This window comes from Leguminivora glycinivorella, chromosome 9 (assembly GCF_023078275.1).
Source record: "Leguminivora glycinivorella isolate SPB_JAAS2020 chromosome 9, LegGlyc_1.1, whole genome shotgun sequence".
Taxonomy (NCBI): domain Eukaryota; kingdom Metazoa; phylum Arthropoda; class Insecta; order Lepidoptera; family Tortricidae; genus Leguminivora; species Leguminivora glycinivorella.
The window spans coordinates 23108343-23133872 of record NC_062979.1 but is presented as its reverse complement, the minus strand read 5'-3'; the positions used below and the strand labels follow the sequence as shown (position 1 = coordinate 23133872).

The window sequence follows — 25530 nt, the reverse complement described above, 5'->3', positions numbered from 1 at the left end:
CTATATCTTGATGGGGGTAATATTTTTATTTAAATTAGTATTATTAGTTATTTTTTACGTGCCCATTCTATTGTACTCGTAATACAACATTGTGTATATCGCATTGCTAGAGGTTGTTTACCTTTTTTCAGTATTTAGGGGTATTAATACTGGCCGGTTACTTGGACGATTATTTTTTCCGCTACTAGTTTGACGTTGTTTGTCAGTTTAATCTTAATGTTTATCATAAGTCATAACAAATTGAACTCGTACCTAATTACAACCTTGTCATTTTGAATATTGAGTTTATTTGCTTACTGCGATTACCTGTCCAATTTGAAGTTTACTGTGACAAAGCTTTAAAGTGTTTTACAGTGACATCTTAGCTGTCTATTGGTAAACCTTATGTCGTTGCAGTAACGTACACAAATAAATAGTCTTATAGTTTATGATGGTAGTTAGCAATTATTTTATTGAGTGTAGAGCTAAAAGTCAAGTAGAGCTGTACAGAAAATTAAAAATTTAATTTAAAAAAAAGTAACGATCAGATTAAAAGATGAATACTCTAGATGAGTTTAAAAAAATAAAAATCAGTTGGGGTGTCTGAGGTTTTGAGTGATACCGGAAACACCGTGTATAATTATTATAATATACCTATAGGTTAATAATGATAATAAAAGTATCAAAACTGTTTGAACTCTGATCACGGTTTCTAAAATTCCAATTTTAAGTAATTAATTAACTGTAAATTTCACAAAATATTTGTTCCTTTCCGATGAAGAATTTAGAAGGACTTTTCACTTACAGAATATTTAATTAAAATTTTATTCTTAAGGTAATAAAATAACACTCAAGTGACACTTTAGTTAATCTTTAAAATTATGTCTAAAATATCGGAGAAAAAGTTACGGAGAGATCTGTTAAGACTAACATTTAATTAATCTAAAAATAAACTTTAAAAAAAAATCCGTCTTAAAAAACAAGCTCATTGCAAAACACGGAAAAACTAGAAAGCAAAAAAGAATAAACGTTTGAATTCAGATTTCTTATCGGATTGCAATAATCTAAACATCCAAATTATAAAAAAATCAGTTATTTTTCCCCTCACTATAGCGAGGAAACTACAACGCAAAAAATGCGTTTACCACTGCTTCCAGTAGTTCTACAGGTCATCATCTTTATTACTAGATTCACTTAATTTTATCTATTTTAAAGCAGTTAATTTGATTTTATTCAAAGTCAAATTACTTTACCCACTAGTGGATAAAATGCCTTTTTACCCGCTGGTATTAAAGGACAAAACACGTGTTTCCGAGCTAGTGAGGGGAAAAATATTTTATTTTACTTTATGCCATCTAAAACTCCATGCCGGCTTCTTCATATACGCTTCTCCAGAAAGCCATCATCTCGCTATCGAGATGGCCACCAACCACGAGTCGGTCTGCAATGCACAAGTAGTTCGCGTCCCCATCGAACTCGGGCCAAATCTCGCCAAGCGACGTGTCGGGAGTCGGGTCACTGAACACAAAAAAAAATATGAGTAAGGTACAGAGGGGTAGTTACGACTGGCAAATTAAACATGTAAAATCGGGTAACTCACGCAAAATTGTCGAAGATCACTCGACATGTTTCGCTACGTAACGAGGAGCATTTTCATTGAGCACGCGCGATGCCGATGGTATCCCGACTAGGCTTGTGTCGTTCACGAACTATGAACTGTTAGGAATAAAATCCCATCAATGACCGAAATGAACTGAATCTTTCCAGGCTCTGAGATTCGGTCTATCGGCGAGCGCGAGCGGTTTGGATCGAGAACGAGTGTGTGATTGCGCCGACCGAGAGCGAGAGCTACTTAGCAGAGCAACAAAAAAACGTCAAGTTTTCATATTAAACTTCGGTTACTTACAACCTTTGGGCCCGGAATGTTACTATCTGTGGACTATTCGTATCATTTTGACACTATTCGGTCCCATTCGTTCTGATCTTTCCGACCGCAGTGGTCGCTGGTCTGGCTGAACTAAATGAGCAAAAGACCTAAAAGAGCGAACTAGTTCGTGGGAACGATTGATCGAGATCGGAGCGCTCCGATCAACGAACGAAACGGCACAAGCCTAATCCCGACGCAGATTGCGGGCCGCAGCTCGCTGCGACCGTTGACTCGGTGCGGGGGTCGGCGGCGGCAGGGGCGGTGCGAAACTATAGTACCCTCACTTCTTCGACAATCTTACGTGAGTTACCCGATTTTACATGTTTAATACATATGTCAGTGTCTCACGGTAGTGTTATTATTAAAACGACTAGCAATTTACACATGAAACTACTCAACTTAGCACGCCATCATAGCACGATAGTACTCTTTATTATAATGTGGTGCCACTCTTGGCAAATATGGGATGGCAAGAAAACGAAAATGATGACATTGCAGTGAGTGCAGTTATAAGTTGCCAGTCTCTACGCCGCAATTTAACTCGTATCCCACAGTCGACTTCCACGATGTCCACGGGAATAAAGGGGTGGTTAAGTGCTTAAGCCGTCGCCACACGACACAGTATCATCATACCATCGTATTATACAGGGTGGCCCAAAATTACGTTAACAAAGAATAGGAAAACGTTGAAATAAACCAAAATATCTAAATAACCGAAATATATTTTTGGGACAATTTTTTCAGCCTACTTACGTAAATTCACCAAACTTAAAACTATAAATTATAGCTTGTTATCAATCTTAAAACACTATCCCGTTTATTGATTACAAAAATTAGGATATTTTACAAGCTATACGTGCAATAAGTTAGACGAAAGTCATACTAGAGGTGCAGCGGCATATCGTTAATTTTTTTTGTTCTAATATTTGCGTTTGTACTTCAAAGCCAAAGGAAGATATTTTTAAAACGATTCAATTTATTTGGTCAATAACTAAGGTTTCACATTTTAATTTGTAGGATAATCATTCGTGTAAGGACAGAAAAATAATTATACAAACGTTGGTCAACGTAATTTTGGGCCACCCTGTATTCTTACCGACTTATGTGTATGTACATATTTAATACTGAACCACAGTAAATAAGTAAATATTAATATTTTAGCAAACTACCAACTTCAGTCGAAGTCAACATAGACTACGTAACTTTGAGATGTCATCAAAATATCACAAACTACAGATTATTTATTCAATTCAAAGTTAACTTAACTATGCTAACTTTAACCTACCAAAATACCACAAAATTGATAACTTTGCGAGACGTACTCGCAAAGTTTCACCTAAAGCAAACCACCCACAGTTTTCATTGGAATTGATAATATACAGCAAATCTGTATTTTCACCACGCTAACTTTAAAAGCCCTCTTGAATCTTCGAAAACGTTAGCAAAATTACATGTTAACCACAAGAGTGCAATAGTACATAAATAAAGTCTACTGAAAATAGTAACTTTGGATCAGCTGTATCTCCTAAACGGTGCGTCGTAGCGCAAAAATAATCGAATTTTCGTTCCCCTTTGACACCCCGTATACGCTTATAAAAAAACAAAAACTTAAAAAAAAATTCAAAAAAAAACGAAAAAATTTTTTTTTGTATGAAAACGCACCCAAAATCAAATATTGTCTAGGGCCCGTACCAGTTGCAGTCGGCACGTCTATAAATCCCCTTATAGTTTTTTTTTTTTAATTGGCTAAATACCTGGATGTTATGTCACAATTATCTGTGTTTGGAAATTAAAAAAGAGGACTTTGCCGGCCTTGGCCTGCAAGGTTTGTATGAAATTCCATTATCTATCAATCGTCCTAGCCGCACCTGCAACGTCATACTTCGCTGCCAATTATAAGGCACATAACATCAATATTTCATACCATGTTTGAGAAAAGTAATTTTACTTAAACAAATTTATACTTGATTTCTTAAGCTGGCTGTTAGAATTTACCACATTGAATAAACTGATGAGTTTGATTTAGTTTGATGTTTTAAAGTTAGTGTTATGTTTGTGTTGGTGTGGTGAAAAATGTTGTGTTTCACTCGGTCGGTGGCAAGTTTGTTTAACCTGACCTTGAATATTGGCACGTGCGGATAAACAACAACTTTGCCCCCTTGTAAAACAAATACCTATCGTTGTTGTTAAACATTTTGATAATACAGTGTTACTAAACGTTGATTTATATTGTTTCAGTAATGTTGAATTAAGCACTGTGATTAGTAAAAACCATTCTTACCCGTTTTTGGCAAAGTTAGTAAACAGCATACACATCTTCTGAATCAAACTGTACGTTTTTGATTGCGTGTCCACTTTGAGAGGAAAGGAAACGCATTGGCATGGAACAGGTAGAGGCAGTCATCCAGATGCGAGGCCCCGGCAAGCCCGAACTCCGTCACTGCTCGTCGAGCGAACAAGTTTCTCTCAGACTCCATGTGAAAAAGGTAGAAATACCTCCTACTTTCCCCCTGGTCTGGTATGCGTTCCGCGAATCTTTGAATCTGATATGTGAATCCAGTTTCCGAAAAGAAACGAACAAACCCTTTAACAGTATTTTCGTCGATAGCTTTCTTCCCAAAGTAGCGCTCTTTGATTCGTTTACTCAACTCCAAAATTTTCCTTTGCGGAACATTATATGAAATCTTCTTAGGGACCAACACTTCTGGCCAGTTTTCAAATCGGGCCAAAAAGTCTGGCTGGGCCAAACCAGCTATAAATAGAGCTTCTTCACTAGTGTAACCAATCATTAAGTCTACTTCATTAACTCTTCCTGCTTTTAGTGCTTCAAAGGGGTCCTCATTTAAAAATAATTCTTGACCGAAATCTTTTTCTGCTACGGGAACGAAAAAATTAGTTTTTCCGGCCTCCATGATCAAAACTTCCTCAAAAGCTAATAAACAAGGACCAGTATCAACCAGTTTTTCTACAGGGAGACTCTGGAAAAATTCAAGCAGTTTTTCTGGGTCGTCTGTATCTGATCCCAATTGTTTGCCAAGTTTAAAAGCACGTTCTCTTGGTTCAAAATTTTCACACCAATCGCAATTAGGTACTCCGCTCATTGCTATGGCTCTTTGGAACAATCCTTTGGACATCGGAGATAGCACATGAAAGGCAGTGGAAGCGCCACCAGCGCTTTGACCAAAAAGTGTTACATTATCAGGGTCACCACCAAATTTATTTATGTTACTCTTTACCCATCTAAGCGCTGCTACTTGATCTTTCATTCCTGCGTTACCTGGTACATCTTCAGTGTCCAGACATAGGAAGCCTAAGACCTCTAGTCTATAATTGATTGTGACTAGTATAACTCCTTGCTTGACTAAGAAGTCCGGTCCGTAGAAATCATCATTTCCTGAGCCGCTTTTAAAGGCGCCGCCATGGATGTATACCATGACAGGTAGCGGGTTAGCGGGTTCAAGCTCAGGAGTGTACACGTTGAGGTAAAGGCAGTCCTCACTGCCTTCGACGAACTTGTTGGCAAAGAAGTCGTACTGCGGACACACGGGCCCATGTTGTGTGGCTTTTCGAATTCCTTCCCATGGAATTGGCGGCTGAGGTGCCTGGAAATATTTCATTTTATATTAAGTTAAATTAATCGCTTATGTCACTTTTCGGTGAAGGAAGACATCAGGAGGAAGCCGGACTAATCACAATAAGGTCTAGTTACTCTTCGGGTTAAAAGGTCAGATGGCAGTCGCTTTCGTAAGTCACTGTACCTACCCTTACAATTAAATATTGCAATATACCTATTACTGCCATAAACAATGACCTTGCCCGGAGTATCTTTATCAGTTAGATACGAAACTAAATATAATTATGAATTGCATATAGGTATCCATGTTTATTTGATGTCGATAAGATAGAGCGTGACTACAAAAATATTGTCAACGCCATTTCAAACAGTATTATGAAATATACGATCAAATTTTTAAAAAGGTGGGCTTGCTCCGAGTGTTCCACAAGGAGCTCTCATTACCAAATATTTATGATTTTTGAAGCCTTTTGATATACTTTAACAAATGAGTACAGGTTTAAAAACATTCAAATAACTTCAGCAGGTATCGAAATATCACTATTTGTATACAAATTAATTTGTATTTGCAAGAAACTTATTGAAAACAGGTAAAAAATAATAGTAACTCCACTTACCTTGAACCTCAGTTTGCCTATCGGAGGTGCGGCAAAAGGTACACCTTTGAAGCTATAAAAATGACCATCTTTAGTCGCTAGTTCCTTCTTTTCACCCTCAAGCCAACCTTGTTCTACCAACACTTTCGTCATTTTATACTGAAAGTTTATTAAAGACTACACTTTTGTTATTCTTTATGAATTCACAAATTGAAACTTGATACTATAGCACAGAATATATAATAGTACAAGTACAGAAGGCCCACTGCTTTGAAGTTCACGAAATGCCGCCTTTTTAAATACCTACAAAATGATTACAAAGAAACGAGCCGCACGTGCGCAGGGTCGGACGCTAGGGTTGCCTATGTATTAAAAAAATAATAATACTCAGATAAAATGTTATGCAATTATATTCAAGTCTTGGGTACTTTCTAGGTTTTGTTTAAATCCCAACGTTACAAGCCTGATTGAACGTTTCCGTGGGCCATAAATGACATAATCAATAGTAGATCTGTGTAAGATTGTCCTATTTTATTCATAATGTTTGTTTAACTAAGCGTTATTAGTCATTCACACGCGAATATCGCATATGAACCTTTAAAAAAACTCGCGACGTATAGTAACAATAGAAAGTGCGAACAAGCGTTACGTGAGAATGCGAGCCACCCCTGATTAGGCCGCGAACTCGCGGCCGCCCGCATGTACTTGTAGCGCGGCGATGGAATCGCGGAGTGAGCCGCCCCTGACTATAGTCGAAACAGATATAGTCGAAACAGTGCGGCTGAGTACACAAACATTAAACAATCCAACGTTCAATATATTATTATATTTCTGCAATTCATCAAACTTACATTGCGTCTCATTCTCCCATTAAGAAAAATATGAGACGCCAATACATAATTATCAACAATTGGACAGATAATACCACACTAATAAGCGTGTAAACATAAATTTGAATCGTTGACTAGTGAAGATATTGTGAACACAAAATTATAATAGAATTTTACAACTCACTTGAAAACTTAGTATTTCACTGACCCTACAAATTGTCGTGCAATTAATTGAACGAGTTATTAATATATCATGCGAACAATAACACCAGCCTCAACGACCTCGAGACCACGACTGGTTAATCTTTCTGTGATTTTAATATCACGTCCGATGATTTTTTCGATAATGGGTGTGAGTTAGGCCCTTTATACAAAGAGATTATATGTATACAATTTGTTAGTGTGTTGGTGTTGATCGGAGCGTGTATAAATACTAGAAATCCACGGGCACGTGACGTCATTATGGCACCACTTTTCATGACAAAATATGACTGATCGCCAATTGCTCTATCTGTTTCAGTAGGTATAATATATGGCATGCTTCTCCTGGTAATGTACCTACATGATGGTATAGAGGCATTTGAGGTCCTGCTTAATACCCTCGGAGTATATTTTTTCTATATCTATATTCGATGTTTTTTTTTTCAATAATGGGTGTTAGTTGGATCCTTTTTACGAAGCGATTGTATCTTGTTTACAATTTATTAGTAATTGTGTGATACTAAAGTGCATGAAAGTCATCAGATGACAGACCTGCCGAAGCAAGGAGTGGCCATGCTGTACGATAATATTCTTTTCTCAAACATGCAATGAAATATTGTCTTTACGTTCCTTAAAATGGGCTGGGAAGTATCGCTTTTTGGGCGCAACAACTCGAGAGGACTGTAAAGGGATTTCATATTATTTTTTAGGCCTAGGCCTGCAAAGTAACTTTTTTTTTATAAAATATTGTCCTTTAGAGCATTTTTATTTTATTTCATTGTATGTTTGAGAAAAGCACTATACATGCCTCGGCGTGAAAACGGATTCCCGGCCTCGTATCCCTATCCGGCCGCGCTCGCACGCTCGCTCGCTATACCCACTTGGCCGGAAATCCTCATTTTCCCGGCCTCTGATGTAATGTACTATTATTATACTCTGTTGATAGGGAAGCTAGCTACTACTAAATATACGCTTACCAAGCGTAAGCGATCGTGACGTTGGCTAGGCACCGAAAGTTCGATTCATTTACTAAGAGTGTTAGAAGTATTTTTCTACTCGTCGACTGTAATCTGTCAATTAGGACACCACAGACTAAACTATAAGTGCTAACTTTTCAGTGTTAGATACTCTATGGCAGTTCCGACTCAACTATAATAATCTCATTATAGTTGACTTTAGTTAACTGTAATAATTTCAAAATAAATAAAAACCGGCCAAGACCGTGTCGGGCCACGCTCAGTGTATTAGGGTTCCGTAGTTTTCAGTATTTTTCTCAAAAACTACTGAACCTATCAAGTTCAAAATAATTTTCCTAGAAAGTCTTTATAAAGTTCTACTTTTGTGATTTTTTTCATATTTTTTAAACTTATGGTTCAAAAGTTAGAGGGGGGGACGCACTTTTTTTTCCTTTAGGAGCGATTATTTCCGAAAATATTAATACTATCAAAAAACTATCTTAGAAAACCCTAATTCATTTTTGAATACCTATCCAACAATATATCACACGTTGGGGTTGGAATGAAAAAAAATATCAGCCCCCACTTTACATGTAGGGGAGGGTACCCTAATAAAACATTTTTTTCCATTTTTTATTTTTGCACTTTGTCGGCGTGATTGATATACATATTATTACCAAATTTAAGCTTTCTAGTGCTAACGGTTACTGAGATTATCCGCGGACGGACGGACGGACGGACGGACGGACGGACGGACGGACGGACGGACGGACAGACAGACATGGCGAAACTATAAGGGTTCCTAGTTGACTACGGAACCCTAAAAAGAACTTCATACAATTTCTATACTAATTTGCGATACCTGGCAAATTTGTCGGCATCTGAAACACATTTTTTTTTATCTGTCGCGTTATCGGCCAATCAGAGACGGTTATTACAAACAATTGGTTGCTAGGTAATTCGATGTTGATACAACGGTGAACGACGCTATTAACATTAATTTTAACTTGCATGAATGATGATATTTCCTTCCATTGATGATGAAGATGATGACTCGTAGAAAAAGTATTGTATACAATAGTGATATAATTAAGCTTTTCACTCTTCTTCGTGGCCTAAACATGGTACTCGACTGAAAAGCTTTGTATTATATCACGATTGTATAAAATACTATTTATTAGGGTAGCAAAAGGATCGGTTGTCACACTCATTTGTTACACCTAATGTTTTATGTAGGGAATAGTAGTTTACAATTTAGATACGGCCTTCAGGTGGATTCCAATCTAAGCTATGGGATAAAATCGTGAACGGGGTAGTTTTTTTTTTTTTTATACCACGTCGGTGGCAAACAGGTATACGGCCCGCCTGATGGAAATGCAAAAAAATTGTGCTTGTAATAAAGTGAACTCATTAAGGTTCAGGGGGGTTACCATGATGTGCTAAAGCCGTTCAGTTTAGGTTGAGAGAGAGGGACGGAGCTATGTAACTGCTATAGCTGTGTCCCTTTCTCTCAACCTAAACTGAACGTCTTTAGTACGTCATGGTAACCCCCCAGGACTTAATTTATTATGGTACGCATATTCAGTGGACACGAAAAATGCACGAAAAATATTTGGATTAGTTGAAACCCGCCAGTCAAGATTACCCCCCTATACCTTAGTTTTTTAATATTACTTTTCAAATGTCTCTATAACGCTGTCATTGTAGAGTCGTTATGACTTATGACCATTATCATAATCGTATAGTAGTGGTTCATAACCATTTAAAGATTTTCTTCCTTATAAATTACCTACCGGTATGATCTTTAAATTGATCCTTTGATGCTTGTAAAATAATATTTTTACACCCATGGTGAAATAGTTATTTGTTATGCAAGGGCGCAAAGTTGTATTTTAACGCCGAGTGTGGAATTGAAAAACGAGCAAGTGAAAGGAGTCTATAGTTGAACCACGAGCGAAGCGAGTGGTTCGAGATTAGAATCCTGAACTTGCGAGTTTTTTAACACACGAGAAGTAAAATACATTTTCACCCGAGTGTAACACAAAACTTTTCCCCTCACTATAGCGAGGAAACTACAACGCAAAAAATGCGTTTATCACTGCTTCCAGTAGTTCCACAGGTGGTAAATCATCTTTATCAATTTTAAAGCAGTTAATTTGACTTTATTCAAGGTCAAATTACTTTACCCACTATTGGATAAAATGCGTTTTTACCCGCTGGTATTAAAGGACAAAACACGTGTTTCCGAGCTAGTGAGGGGAAAAAATCATCACCATAACACCGTACCTCTATACACGCGACAATATCAGTAAGAAATGTCGTTTTGGCACAACTGATTTTTCGGAGATATTTCATAAATTCCACCTCGCGGTTCCGCTTTATGCTCGTATTTGAATCATTTTTGCCATTAACGATTCCAAATCCTCCCCGAAATTTTCTTCACAGGAGTTTCACCCTGACATAAATATGTTTAAAGATTATTTTTGCTTTGGAAAAGCTTGTTTCTTACGTCGATTTAGTTTTGAGTTTGTAACGGATAAGGCTTGTAGAAGGTTTCAGATATGGAGTAAATATATATGATCGTTATTTGCTTTCAATGTTATTTACAAATATGCGAGAATATAAACTGGATGTGTGCGGGTTTGTTATGATAAATATTTGATATGTATATACAGTGTGTTACCATCATGAGGGCTTTTTTTATAGGGGTTGGAATCTAATATAATTATTTCACAACTATGCTCTTAATCCATACTAATATCCATACTAATATTATAAATGGGAAAGTGTATGTGTCTGTTTGTTTGTCCGTCTTTCACGGCAAAACGGAGCGACGAATTGACGTGATTTTTTAAGTGGAGATAGTTGAAGGGATGGAGAGTGACATAGGCTACTTTTTGTCTCTTTCTAACGCAAGCGAAGCCGCGAGCAAATGCTAGTATTATTATAAATGGAAAAGTGTGTGTGTCTGTTTGTTTGTCCGTCTTTTACGACGGAGCGACAAATTGACGTGATGTTTTAAGTGGAGATAGTTGAAGGGATGGAGAGTGACATAGGCTACTTTTTGTCTCTTTCTAACCCCCTACTTCCCTAAAATTGGGGGTGGAGTTCGTATGGAGCATTACACAATTTTCGAGTTTAACGCGAGCGAAGCCGCAACAAAAGCTAGTTCAATTAAGACGCTACAGGAGCGAAAATGCTAAAATGGAAAGGAGCCCCCCCTTTCAATTTGGGAATTTTAATAAAATTTATTAGTGTTATTAACTAGATTTATCGAAAAAAAATTATCCCTTCAGAACAACTCAGTTAAAAGACATTGCGAAAAAATCTTTAAAATTGAGGTTCCGCTCTCGACTGTTTCCTCCTTCAAAACTTAATCAATCGTATTTAAAGTCACGTTTTGCTGGGACGTCAGTCTTCCGCGACCACGGCCAGTGCAACCTGGCCGAAACGTTGGGAAAAAAGGTAAAAATAATGTTAATTAATCGCGTTCGACCCGTATGTGACTTTAAATATGTGTACAAAGCGCGAGAACTTAAAGTGTTAATCAATCGTAACGAAATTTGAGAATCTATAACGATGAAATTATCTGTGTATCTTTTTTACCAATTTTGAATACCACACCTTTTTTTGCGCCATAATCAATAAGGCCGTTTTTAGAAATGTTTGATGGGCTCTAGCGTCTAAAAATAAGTGTATCAAAAAAATCAAAACGGTCCGACACAGATAAAAATAATAATTATCTGTTGAGAAAATCAGTGCTCTATCTTCAAATACCAGGGAGGAAATAGTCGAGAGCGTTTGTACGGAGATTTGACCCCTCCTGTAACGATTTTTTAAGTTTTGAAGGAGGAAACAGTCGAGAGCGGAACCTCGATTTTAGTTTTTTTTGCAATATCTTTTAACTGAGTTGTTCTGATTCTTTTTCGATAAATCTAGTTAATAACAGTATACATCTATTTAACTATAATTCCCAAATTGAAAGGGGGACTCCTTTCTATTTTAGCATTGTCGCTCCTGTAGCGTCTTAACTATAAGTATTAGTATAATAAATAATACCACAATATATCAGTCAGAAAACACATAAAATATAATTATGCATATTATTCTTATCCACGTGATCCACGTTTATCCAAATCCGCTTGCATGTGTTGCGTACGTACACGACTCGCTTTGTTAGAAGAGTATAGATAGGTATTACTGGTTTATACCGTGCTATATCGTATAGTGGCTGTTTTTTTTACCTCAATAAATAGACAAAAAAAAGTTACCCGCAGTGCGAGTAAAAACTTTGGTGGCACTAAGCAGTCCTTGTAGGGAAATATGCAAGAACAAATCATTGTTAAAAATTTAATGTCCTTGAATGTCCATGCCAAGTTACATATAATTATAATTTCTAAGTACCTATTAAGTTACATACATTTCAGCCAAATAATTTTAAAATTAAAGCATAAATATTTTCTTTTGTTTGGTTGCGGCTAAACGCTCTTAACGTAAGCAGTAACTAAATAACTCATCATCATCATCATCATTTCAGCCATTAATCGCCCACTGCTGAGCGTAGGCCTCCCTTCGTGTACGCCACTTATCCCGGTCCTGGGCTAATCTCAACCAGAAATGCCCCGTAGTTTTTCGGATGTCGTCCACCCAACGAGCCAACTACCAAATAACTATATAAATATTATTTAGAAACATTCTAACTTCCTTACAAATATCACAGGTATATTTGCAAAATATCAGTGGCCCAGGTTCCCGATTGGATTACGGGATCCATGCAAAACATCCCGTGTTTTCCTTATTTCTGGCCTAGCCAAGTGACAATCGTTGACGGTACGTGGCGATCGAAAAAGTCAGGCTCTGTCGCGCCACTACAGAAGAACTATAAAGAAACCTGCTTAAAAAAATAGAGTAGAAATTAAGAAAGAAGAAGAAGCAGTCGACTGTGGGATATGGGTTAAATTGTGGTGTAGGCGAGAGGCTGGCAACCTGTCACTGCAATGTCACAATTTCGTTTACTTTCAACCCCTTTTTGCCAAGAGTAGCACTCGAACTTGAGTAGTTCATGTGCTCTGCCTACCCCTTATGGGATACAGGCGTGCTTGTATGTATGTTGTATGTAGAAATTAAGTGGCAACATAGGATATTGTAAATTGATTGGAAAGGGAGACTACGATGTTGCCACTTTTCAATTTAAGGTAGGGGACAATTTCGTCTGGCAGGTAATTTCAACTATGTAATTTCCCATGTTATAGAGGTACACTATTAAGAGTGCCATATGGGTCTCCTGGACACGCGGGCCATATGTGACCAGGGTGGCTAGCCGAATGGCACAATCGCTCACGAAACGCTCACGAAACGAAGCGCTAGTAGATATCTATCTCTATCGCGCTTGCGTATTGGCGCGACAGAGCCAGCGGCGTATCGCTTTCGTTTGGCGTCGGAGAAATGCCATTCGGCTACGGGGCCAGTGGACACTATTTAATAGGTATTTATGTCACAGTTTCGTTTTCTTACAACCCCTTATTTGCCAAGAGTGGCACTGAAGCTTTAGTAGTTTCATGTGTTCTGCCTACCCCTTTATGGGATACAGGCGTGATTGTATGTATGTATGTTAATGTAAAAAATATAAAACAAAGACGATTAATAGTTGAAATTCCTCCCAGATATCGCTAGTACGAGGAGGCTCTAGACTTGCCCACACTCGATGTACCCAACTGGCGTGAAGTCTCTTGTGTCGGAGGCCATGATTCTTTTTGGGTCGCTGAGCCAGTGAAGTACGTAAGATGAAATTACCCGCAAGTCGAAAACGCCGCCTTGTTACGTTAGCCAAATGCACAAACGCTTACGATAATATCGTTATCGTAGCTAGCTATCTCTATAGCTCTTCCGCATTCTTGGTCACATTTTAAGACTAAAATGTCATATAAACTTTTCTAGATTTCGTCTAGTTTCAGAGTTATTGCCAATTAAAAAAAAACATTTCCGTATTGTTACTCAGTAGAAAAGGTCTTCTTAACGGCGCTGATGCGCAATTGTGGAGCATAGGCTCACTGTCGTCATTGATAGATGTCAAAATGTGACAAGAAAAACTTCCAAAAAATTTGGTTTTTAGAAAAATAAATTAAGAAACTCATTTTAATTGCCAATTTTATTGATAAAAATTACTTTTTATGTGAAAATACGTCCAAAAACGTTAAAAAAAAATTTTTTTCACGAAAAAATTTCAAATTCATATAACATTTTTTCTTTCTTTTGGCCTCAGAAACGCGTGGTTCAAGTTATGCGGGTTCCTCGTGAGTATCTTGTACATACTCTTTTTGCCAGGCCGATGCCAGGAAACCACAGATCAGGAAACGCTGATGGAGCGTAAGCGGTTGTGACGTTGGCTAGATGCGCACTCGGATTCCCAGGGAAATTGGATCCGTGCGAACTGCGCTGTTTTCATTTGCTATGAAAGTTGGATACCTCTGCGTTTTCTATTTGTTTCTATGACAAATACTGTATTTTCCATTAGAAAACTTTGTATTGATTAGAAAAGCTGTGATTCAGAAATGTTTCGCTTGGTTTCAAAATCTCTTACAAAAAGAGGCTTAAATTTTAGTTTGCCAGAATGGACAAGTTACACAATATTTTTAAAATGTTTGAAGACGACGGGTCGAACGCGATAAAATAACATTTTCCCCTCACTAGCTCGGAAACACGTGTTTTGTCCTTTAATACCAGCGGGTAAAAACGCATTTTATCCATTAGTGGGTAAAGTAATATGACCTTGAATAAAGTCAAAATTAACTGCTGTAAAATTGATAAAAGTAGGTGAATCTAGTAATAAAGATGATTTACCACCTGTGGAACTACTGGAAGCAGTGATAAACGATTACTACGATTTGCGTTGTAGTTTCCTCGCTATAGTGAGGGGAAAAGTTTTGTGTTACACACGGGTGTAAATGTATTTTACTTCTCGTGTGTTAAAAAACTCGCAAGTTCACGATTCTATTCTCGAACCACTCGCTTCGCTCGTGGTTCAACTATAGAATCCTTTCACTTGCTCGTTTTGCAATTCCACACTCGGCGTTAAAATACAACTTTGCCCCCTTGTATAACAAATAACTATTTTGCCTTTTATCCACCTACTACTTTTTACATGCTTTTATTCAACTTGCCTTGATATTATGTTAATGTGCGTCAAAACGTAGAAGCTAAAGACCCACTTCCCGGTATCCGATTGAGCTGAAATTTTGCACACATATGTAAATCACGTGACAATGCAATGTTATGGTATCATGGAGCTGATCTGATGATGGAGCAGAAAGGTGGTCATAGGAACCCGGCCATGAAACGTCGTATCCCCATCGAGTAAGGGGTTTTTAGAAACGTTTCGGAGAGCCGTAGATGACTGTTGAAAAAAAAGTACAGCCGGCGATAAAAGCTTGTGCCAATTTTTTTTTTTTTTACTTATTTTATCGTACTGTGTCTTTAAAAATGTGTTATATTAGCTTAAAGTGTTATATTCTTAAAATTTCTGTAAATTTTTCAATATTCTTACTATAGAGATAGATATACCTTTTGGCTTCGCACCCGGTTACCAAACACTGTATAATATGTAATATTAGGATAGTTTCCTATACTTAAAATAAAATATTTTATGCAGTGCACGAAATAAAGCACCACAAAATTAGAAGAAATATATGGACAGTAGTTAAGTTTTAAACATAATTTCTATTTAATAAGTCAAAGAGAAAGTATTTAAGTATTTCATATTTAGTACCTAACTCCATATTAGCAAATCGTTTTGACAGTTCTTAAAAATAAGTTGATTTGACTAGTAGGAAACTAAGGATACGGTAGCGAAAACGCTAAAATGGAAAGGAGCCCCCCTTTCAACTTGGGAATTTTAGTTAAATATACAAGTGTCATTAACTAGATTTATCGAAAAAAAATTGTCCATTAAGGTCCAGTCAAAAGATATTTCAAAAAAATCTTTAAAATCGAGGTTTCACTCTCGACTCTTTCCTCCTTTAAAACTTATTCAATCGGAACGAAATTTGAGAATCTGAATAACAATGAAATAATCTATGTCGGACCGTTTTGCTTTTTTGGTTAATTGTTACCAATCTTGAGTATCACACCTTTTTTTACGCCACAATGAAAAAGGTCGTTTTTGGAAATTTTTGATTGGCTCTAGAGTCTCTAAAAAGCAGAATATCAAAAAAACCAAAACGGTCCGACACAGATAAAAATAATAACAATCTGTGTTGAAAAAATCATTGCTCTATCTTTAAAAACCAGGGAGGAAATAGTCGAGAGCGTTTGTATGGAGAATTGACCCCTACCGTATCGTCTTAAAGCAAGCGACGACGAAGTGAGACGCCTTTTGCTTAAAAACAACACAAATGCTTTTTTTTAAGTATACCTATCTTATCATCAATAAACTCAACATGGGCAATTATCAATATTATCAACACACAAATCGGTTGGCAGCTAGTCGCCACAGTGCCGCCGGCTAAGAGGTACGTCCTTGTGTTGTTCCTTATCTTGTTTTAAATGTTTATCGGTGTTAATACAAAAAATTATATGAGTAGATCCATTGCCAGACGACCGGTCTGGGTCAGTCGGTAGTGACCCTGCCTGCTAAGCAGCGGTCCTGGGTTCGAATCCCGGTAAGGGCATTTATTTGTGTGATGAGCACAGATATTCGTTCCTGAGTCATGGATGTTTTCTATGTATATAAGTAATATAAGTATGTATTTATCTATTTAAGTTTGTATATCGTCGCTTAGCACCCATAGTAGAAGCTTTGCTTAGTTTGGGGCTAAGTTGATCTGTGTAAGGTGTCCCCAATATTTATATTTATATTATATTGATATTTAGAATCGCGAGTAAATTAAAGCTACTTTTATTTATGGTAATTACGATGTATACAGTGTGTAAGCATTATACGGGCGATAAATTAAACCAGACTTATGTAGAATTCCTTAGTGTTATCATGAGAGGTGTTTTAGAGTTACTCTTAATTTTTACCCGATTATTATTTTTTGATTTACTGAGCAGCAGTGTACTACAAACATAGTTGCGATACAGGCAAGTTACTACCGTTAAGAGATTTGCCAGTATTAGCTTTACATAACTGTGTTATATATTGTACACATATGGGACCGCATTGTTTTGTTTCAACTGTAGTCTGCTTAGTTATTCTGATATTTTTTTTTTATTGGTAAAATGAGTAGAAATTTTCCGTACTTACTATTATTCTCAAATTGTTTTTTTGAACGGTTATACAGCCTGCAATTATTTACAGAGTAATAAATACGTAATAAATACGTACCATTTACATCAAATAAACTCACGCCTGTATTCCCAAAACGGGTAGGCAGAGCACATGAAACTGCTTAGTATCAATGACAGAGGGTGAATAGATATATGTACCTACCTATCATCACTTTGAACAATTTTTACTATGGCACTAGCCAACCCAAAAAAGGGCAAAATTTAGTCATAGTGTTTTTTGTGACTGGCGCATAATAGGATACATAAAAACACGAGTATTGTTTTAAACGCAAGCGTTCGTCACCTTGGCTAGAACGGCAAGATTGACAACATTACAATACTGTTTACTTTAAATTAAACATAACAGTATAAATAAATAAAATTAAGATAACATTTGCATAATACATGTTTATCAAGTCTCGGTTGTGTACATATCTGTCTCAGATACATTCATATATACCGCAATAGAGGCAGACCGCCTGTTGTCTGCCTCTATTTATAATCATTTGTTTTGTCTCCGCTGTATCTTTTTTCTGTATCTCTTGCTGAGGTGTGCCAATAAAGAGTATTCTATCTATCTATCTATCTATATACCTACACATATTATGATACTCTTTGTATCTACATCACGACAACGAAATATGATATTTTGATGTCTTAATATTTTTATGTAGCCAGCTCACCATCCATAAAATATTGCCGGTTATAAAAATTACTCCCTGTATACTAATTACGAAGATAGATGGAATGGTTCTAGGTAATAAAGATGTTGTATAATCGGTTTATAAATAACCACAAAATTAAAATTTTGAAAAAACCCTTAACCGCGACATATAGCGGTCGGGGTTTTTTTCTAATTTTGTGGTTAGGTTATCAGACATAGCCTTTTCCCCTCACTAGCTCGGAAACACGTGTTTTGTCCTTTAATACCAGCGGGTAAAAACGCATTTTATCCACTAGTGGGTAAAGTAATTTGACCTTGAATAAAGTCAAATTAACTGCTTTAAAATTGATAAAAGTTGGTGAATCTAGTAATAAAGATGATTTACCACCTGTGGAACTACTGGAAGCAGTGATTAAACGCATTGTTTGCGTTGTAGTTTCCTCGACATAGTGAGGGGAAAAGTTTTGTATTACACTCGGGTGCAAATGTATTTTACTTCTCGTGTGTTAAAACACTCGCAAGTTCAGGATTCTATTCTTCAACTATAGAATCCTTTCACTTGCTCGTTTTTCAATTCCACACTCGGCGTTAAAATACAACTTTGCCCCCTTGTATAACATAACTATTAAATGTGTCGATCCGGTTTACTTAGCACGTCATACATTACAATAACAATAATAAAATTTATTAGGTAATTACTCAAGAACTCACATTAGTAAAATGTCGTGTCTAACTAAATGAGACTGAGATAATGACAATGTTTTTCTTCTTCATTCGCGTGTGTTTAAGTGCTTGCTCCATCACGATTATATCCAAGCGTCATACCTGTCCTAGCCAAGGTGACGATAAGGGCATTTTCAAAATATGGGACTCTAAGCGTACACTGAGAGAAAAAACAACCAATTTTCATGTTCGTTCAACAAGTTTTTTGATTAAAATAGCGCCTACGTGCTCTTTGGTTCAAACAACAAGTTAAATTTTGTTTAGTGTAACTAGTACATTGTACAAGTTTCATTTTATTTGAATCAATATTTTATTTGAATCAACAAGTCGATCTTATAAAAGCAACATGACTCATATTGTTTTTTACACGACTGCCCCAAAAAAAGAGTGTATTGTTTTCAGCGTTCATGTTTGTAAGTATGTATGTATGTGAGTTTCTTTGTTCCACCATAACTTCTGAATGCCTTAACCGATTTAAATGAATGATGTATCATTGGAATCCTTACGTCACCCCAATGAACATAGGATATGTGACGTCACTTAAAATTCAATATGGCGGGCGTATTACGTCATAATGCTCAAACTTTAGAAAAATATTTTTTGCAAACCTATCGAGTGGGGTATCAAAATGAAGAGCTGTTAAAGGCGATTAATAATATATACACATTATATGCGTTTATGTCTTGTTTTGAGAGATTAAGAGTTTTCAAAATATGTAACTTAAACAAATCTAAGTATTAAAAACAAATATTATTGAATGAGACATTAAAATGAAGACTTTAGAGGATAATAGAAAATATAGATATCCGGAATAACAATAGGTGTTATTCGGGGACCTAATAGTTAATAGACTATGAATCGCGCGAATAGGGTTGAAAACGTTAAAACTTATAACACCCCGTCGTTTTTGCGTCGTGGGTTAAAAACTGACAGCCACCTAACTTTTTATTAACAACAGACACTAATAATTCTCAATTTCTTTAAAATGCCCATATTTCACAACCGATAACGAAACACTCAGTGTCTTTCCATCGTTTTTCAATATAAGTGCGACAGTGATGCGTTTCGTTCGCTACGGAGCGTAGACTGTTGACACGTTGGCTACGCGACCTATCGAGCAAAGGTCTCCACGTCCGGTCGTGCCTTGTAGTACAAGACTCAATTGTTTGTTGACTGTTCTATTACCACAGATTATTAATAAGTTACTAACGTAACAGATCCTGCACTTGCCCGCAAAACGACAAATACCTACGCTTTATTTAACTAATACTAATAAGTTACTACGTAAAACTCAGAAGTATAGCAGGTTTTTGAGGAATTTCCTCCCACGAACGCTCCGGCTATGGAATGAGCTCCCTATCGAGGTTTTCCCGATGAACTACAGTAGATGTTCTTCAAAAAAGGAGTGTATAAGTTTCTAATGGGTCGACAACGCGCATGTGACACCCCTTGAGTTGCAGCCGCCCGGTGACCGCTTTCCATCAGGCGGGACGTATACCTATTTGCCACCGACGTGGTATTAAAAAAATAAGGTACGTGCCACGCGACTAGGTACTGTAGGTACACAGGCGGGCGTATGGCACCCCTCGGCCACGTTACCTCGAGGCAACTGTAAGCGGGTAGGTACGAGTACTTAACGGCCCAGCCACGACATTGGTCTAAGCGCGACACGACAGCGGTGAGCGGCAGCTATACCTGCAAATGAAAAGTCCCATCGCTGTGTCTCGCTCCAATGTATGGCCGCCGCTGTCGCGCTTAGACCAATGTCGTGGCTGAGCCGTAACGCGCGACCGCGAGCGAGTGACGTAGGCCTGCTATTACTTATCACTTTTTTGAGACTCAACTACAAAATCTAATTGAAGAATTAAGGTCAGTTCACATTATTCCGGCGCATGCACGGAACGGCGTTCTTTTGTTTGGAAAGCACCACGTCATGAAATTTTGAAATTGTAACCACCTTAAGTCGGCGTAGTGACTTTATAGGTGATATGTTTCATATACCTACCATTTCAGCTGATGTGCTGCTGAGAGTGAATATTACTAATTTATCCATACTAATATTATAAATGGGAAAGTGTGTGTGTCTGTTTGCTTGTCCGTCTTTCACGGCAAACAGAGCGACGAATTGACGTGATTTTTTAAGTGAAGATAGTTGAAGGGATGGAGAGTGACATAGGCTACTTTTTGTCTCTTTCTAACGCGTGCGAAGCCGCGGACAAAATCTAGTTGTCTATATTTAGGCATTAGTCCCTTAATTAAAGTTGTATTTTTTTTGGCACATGCAGCAAGTTACCAGCAAGTGGGTTTATTAAAGGAGGGTTTACACGGTTACTTGACTTAACCATCCATGGCCTTAAATTTTTTTTTACAAATTTTCTAACAAATAATTTACTGCCAACAATGCACAGCGCAGACACATGTCAAATAAGGGCAATGACATCTACGAAGTACACGCTGTACATTGAATGTGTTAATTTAAATAATTATGATTTACTGATGTACAGTCAACCAATTGGAACCCTAGGCTACTGTGTAGAACTGTCATAGTGACGTTATAAATGAGATTGTAAGAAATCTCTTACTGCTCGTCATTTTGACATGGTTGTAGAGTGGCCTAGGGTTCCAATTGGTTGACTGTACAAACGATTGCTAATTGATCATATTATTATGGGTTTTAATAAATGCCCGCATAATGGTAACACACTGTATAGCCACTACGCAAAGGTTTGTGGTTAAAATTTCACCGTACATTTTCAGAATGGTGACAGTACAGGTGAAGCAGGGTTGGCTGGAAGGTGACCGTCGCGAGGTGGTGACCGAAGATGGCTTCTACTACAGCTTCAAAGGTGTGCCCTACGCCGCGCCACCTGTCGGCAAGTTGAGATTCAAGGTGAGCGCTTTGCTTCTTCTTTTCTTATGCGCACTGCCAAGGAGTGGAATTCCTTGCCGGCGGCTATATTTCCGAGCTCATATAACCCGGCAACCTTCAAATCAAGAGTGAACAGGCATCTTCTGGGCGGGCTCACTCCATCGAGGCCACGTCTTTGCCTTTGGCTAGTCTGTGGTCAAGCGTAAGCCCATTTATAATTAAAAAAAAAAAGTATTATCATTCCAGTCTACAGCTAGGCAATGAGCAAAATTATAGGCAAAAGGGAGCCCCTTGAGTCTAACCGAGGATCCGGCAGGCCTCGTCGGCGATGGAAGAGATAACTTAGACCCTTCTTGAGAGACTGGCCAGTTGTCGCTCAAAACCGAGAGGCATGGAAGAAAAGGGGGGAGCGGGGGCTTTTGCCCAGCAGTGGGACACACTATACTATGCTCATCCATACTAATATTATAAATGGGAAAGTATGTGTGTCTGTTTGTTTGTCCGCCTTTCACGGCAAAACGGAGTGACGAATTGTCGTGATATTTTAAGTGAAGATACTTGAAGGGACGGAGAGTGACGTAGGCTACTTTTTGTCTCTTTCTAACGCGAGCAAAGCCGCGGGAAAAAGCTAGTAATAAATATGTTGTATATACATTGTAGTGTCGTCCCGATTTCTCTACTCTTTTTTGTCAGACTACATTACGATCTCTTAAGGACACAGTTGTTTTGCGAGATATACACTTACCGCATCGTCATTTTCCTTATACTTTGTTGATCGCATAAAACAACTGCACGATAGCGAAAGGATACGACTTATTGACAAAGTACTGAAGCGTATATAAATTTCATACATTGTGTTCACTCTTCGTGTTTTTTGCCAAGATGTTGATTGGTAATAACGCGATGGTTTCAAATTATTACCTACACAAATATATGTTATGAAGGTTATTGAAACAATAAAAACTAAACATTGCTCATAATTTTACTTCAGGCACCTCAACCTCCACTGCCTTGGGATGGAGTCCGGAACGCAACGGAACACGGCCCGGTCTGCCCTCAAGAAGACATCTTCACCAAACAGTTAATCTCAGGCAGTGAAGACTGCCTGTACCTCAACGTGTACTCCCCAGACCTCGAGCCAGCCACACCTCTCCCTGTCATGGTCTTCATTCATGGAGGTGGTTTCAGAAGCGGCTCCGGAAATGACTCCCACTACGGACCTGACTTCTTAGTCAAACATGACGTAGTCCTAGTCACTATCAACTACAGATTAGAAGCCTTCGGATTCCTTTGTCTTGACACAAAAGATGTCCCTGGCAATGCGGGTATGAAGGACCAAGTAGCCGCCCTAAAATGGGTCAAAGAAAACATTGACAAGTTCGGTGGTGATCCCTCTAATGTGACTGTCTTTGGTGAGAGTGCTGGCGGAGCATCTACTATGCTACATGTCTTATCCCCGATGTCAAAAGGCTTATTCAAGAGAGCTATTCCAATGAGTGGCGTGCCACTTTGTGACTGGTCCATGCCCTTTGAACCAGCTAGACGAGCCTTCACTCTCGGGAAAATTCTTGGATTTGAAACTGATGATCCAGAAAAGCTTCTCGAGTTCTTACAAAGTGTTCCTGCCGAGAAATTAATACTCACCAACCCTTGCATTGTGAGTTTGGAAGAGAAAGCAAACAACCTTTTAAAAATGTATCACTTTACACCCGTTGTGGAGAAGAATCTTGGTCAAGAATATTTTATGATCGAAGAACCGTTAGAAATTCTGAAAAAGGGAACGGGCAATGAAGTAGACGTGTTTATCGGACACACTAGTGCGGAATGCCTCATTGGATTAGAACCTTACGAAACATACTTGTTGAAGGATTACAACAGATATCCAGAAATATTGGTACCGAGAGAACTGCTTTACAAATGCAGTCCAAAGACTGTTTTACAACTGTCTGAAAAAATACATAAGCATTATTTTGGAAAGAAATTACTTACTACTGATATAATGAAAGAATTTATTAACTATGTGAATGACACAAGTTTTATTTATGCTATACATAGGGTGCTCGACCATTTACCGAAGATCAAGAACAGCAAGACATATTTCTATAGATTCTCTTGTATTTCTGAAAGGAACATATTCGGCGCTGCGGGTTTGAAGTATGGTATCAACGGGGCCAGTCATCTAGATGATTTGATGTACCTGTTTCAGGCTAATTTTGCGAATATACCAATTGACAAGAATGGCAAAGGATATCAGATGGTGAAGTTAGTGGGCAAGGTTTTCACCAATTTTGCTAAATATGGGTATGTATAATGTATGCGTTTACTTAATATGAAAAGCGTTGTGTCGCTTCAAACTTGGGTAAATCCATTCTGCTATAAGGTTGAATAAGTAAAAAATGTAATATGATCTAAAAGATAATCAACCATATAGCAGAATGGATTTACTCAAGTTTAAAGTTAAAGCGACACAGATTTAACTTTGCGTATCGACTTCGATGAGGCAATTTGTTTCCTTTTGTTCTTTCCGTGTTCTGCATGCGGGTCGTTTAAGTTTTTTCGGTTACAGATAAAACTAGAAGCCACAAAGAAAATGCAATGCAAGCGTACGTTTTTCATTTTCTTATCTAACTTGGAACAGATTTGAATGTAAAATCATTACATGACTTACATTTTCATAGGTGTTTGATATATAATTTTACACTACCCACACAGTTATAAAGAATTAATTTTATCTCACTGTAATAGGTAATTAACCCGTATTGTGTTTTTGCTTCAGCACCCCCACTCCAGACTCGTCGCTAGGCCCTGTGGCGCCCCCCTACAGCAGCTCCGAGAGTTACGTGGAGATCTCCGACGCGCTGCGAGTGGGGCAGGCGCTAGACGCGGACGCTGTGGCCTTCTGGAGGGAGCTGTATGACGCTGCTGGCGTCGAGTTTTGAGAGTTCATGTTCTTGGCTAATAAGGTTTCAGACTAAGAGCGTTTTCACATTATTCGAACCGATGGCTCCGTTCTAAAGCTTTTCCAGTTTTAAAAATGTCATTAGTGCTTTTGTAAGCTAAAATTGTGTGTCCACGAGCCTATGTAGTTACTATTAGTTTTATCTTTTGTTTTGCTACTTTGTGTATTTTTTTTTTAAGAAATGGTTTTTTATGTACATAATTTTCGGTAATTGTGACAATATACATATTTTTGTAACGTTATCTTCAATGATTTGTTGTGTTTCGGCAATCGGTCTGCGCTACCATTAGTTGCAAGGTCTGGGTTAGAATCCAGAATTCCAGATATTCCTCATTCAAATATGTTTCCCTAAGTATTACCTAAATATTCATTATTTAACTCTTCGAGAGCACGAAATATCTCTGGTTTGATTTCACATCAGCAATATCAAACCAAATATCAAATAACTTCCATTCCATTTACTAGCAAGGCACGAAAATAAGCAATAATCTAAACGGAGCCAAACAAATATTTGGAGCTAATCTGAACCTCTGCCATAGATCGTAGAATCCCGTAGATGACGAGTATGTGACGCCATCATGGCACCACTTTTCCATTACGACTACGACTGATAGCCAGTTGGTCACCAAAATTCATATAAGTTTCATAAAGTTGGAAAGAAAAAGCGGTACAGTGTACTGATTGGGAATCGAGTAGAGTAGCTACATATCTCCCTTTAATGTATGGTGTGGTGTCTATGGCATATGAATGAGGATTTTGAATCATAAATATTTTATAAATTGACAATTTAACGTTTGACGTTTTGAAGTTAATATTTTATTCGTTGTATGGTGAAAAATGTGTTTCACTCGGTAACAAGCTTTGTTTAACCTACGTGCCTTGAAATCCTCGCAACGCTCAAAATCAAGCAACAAAAGTTCTCATACAAAAGTGACTCAATAGTTGCCACAGGCAAATCGGGTTACATAGACGGTGGCTCCCTCTATTA

The 25530-nt window shown here is 37.7% G+C and overlaps 3 protein-coding genes across 4 annotated transcripts in view; 1 reads left to right on the top strand and 2 right to left on the bottom strand.

Moving 5' to 3' along the window:
• Positions 1-25530, bottom strand: part of LOC125229781 — a 517609-nt gene that overhangs the window by 395022 nt on the left and 97057 nt on the right. The gene's annotated exons all lie outside the window — the stretch shown is intronic.
• LOC125229785 (juvenile hormone esterase-like) lies at positions 1314-7194 on the bottom strand. The gene is given in 5 exon segments (XM_048134725.1): positions 1314-1497; positions 4188-4276; positions 4279-5508; positions 6098-6253; positions 7091-7194. Coding segments are annotated over 4 exon segments (1614 nt in total). The 5' UTR covers positions 6230-6253; positions 7091-7194; the 3' UTR covers positions 1314-1334.
• On the top strand, positions 21472-24779 carry LOC125229786 (juvenile hormone esterase-like). 2 transcript variants are annotated; one of them, XM_048134728.1, is made up of 3 exons: positions 21472-21587; positions 22575-23884; positions 24360-24779. In XM_048134728.1, exons 1-3 carry the CDS (start codon positions 21537-21539, stop codon positions 24520-24522), a joined length of 1524 nt encoding a protein of 507 aa, XP_047990685.1. In that variant the 5' UTR covers positions 21472-21536; the 3' UTR covers positions 24523-24779. The 2 variants fall into 2 exon arrangements, with proteins under 2 accessions (XP_047990685.1, XP_047990683.1); XM_048134726.1 differs by having other exon boundaries at positions 21472-21604; positions 24360-24776.

Coding starts and splice junctions, on each gene's coding strand:
- LOC125229786 (XM_048134726.1), top strand. CDS start 21,473: ATGGTGACAGTACAGGTGAAGCAGGGTTGGCTGGAAGGTGACCGTCGC. Junction 21,605..22,574: donor TCGGCAAGTTGAGATTCAAG/GTGAGCGCTTTG, acceptor ATTTTACTTCAG/GCACCTCAACCTCCACTGCC. Junction 23,885..24,359: donor ACCAATTTTGCTAAATATGG/GTATGTATAATG, acceptor TTTTTGCTTCAG/CACCCCCACTCCAGACTCGT.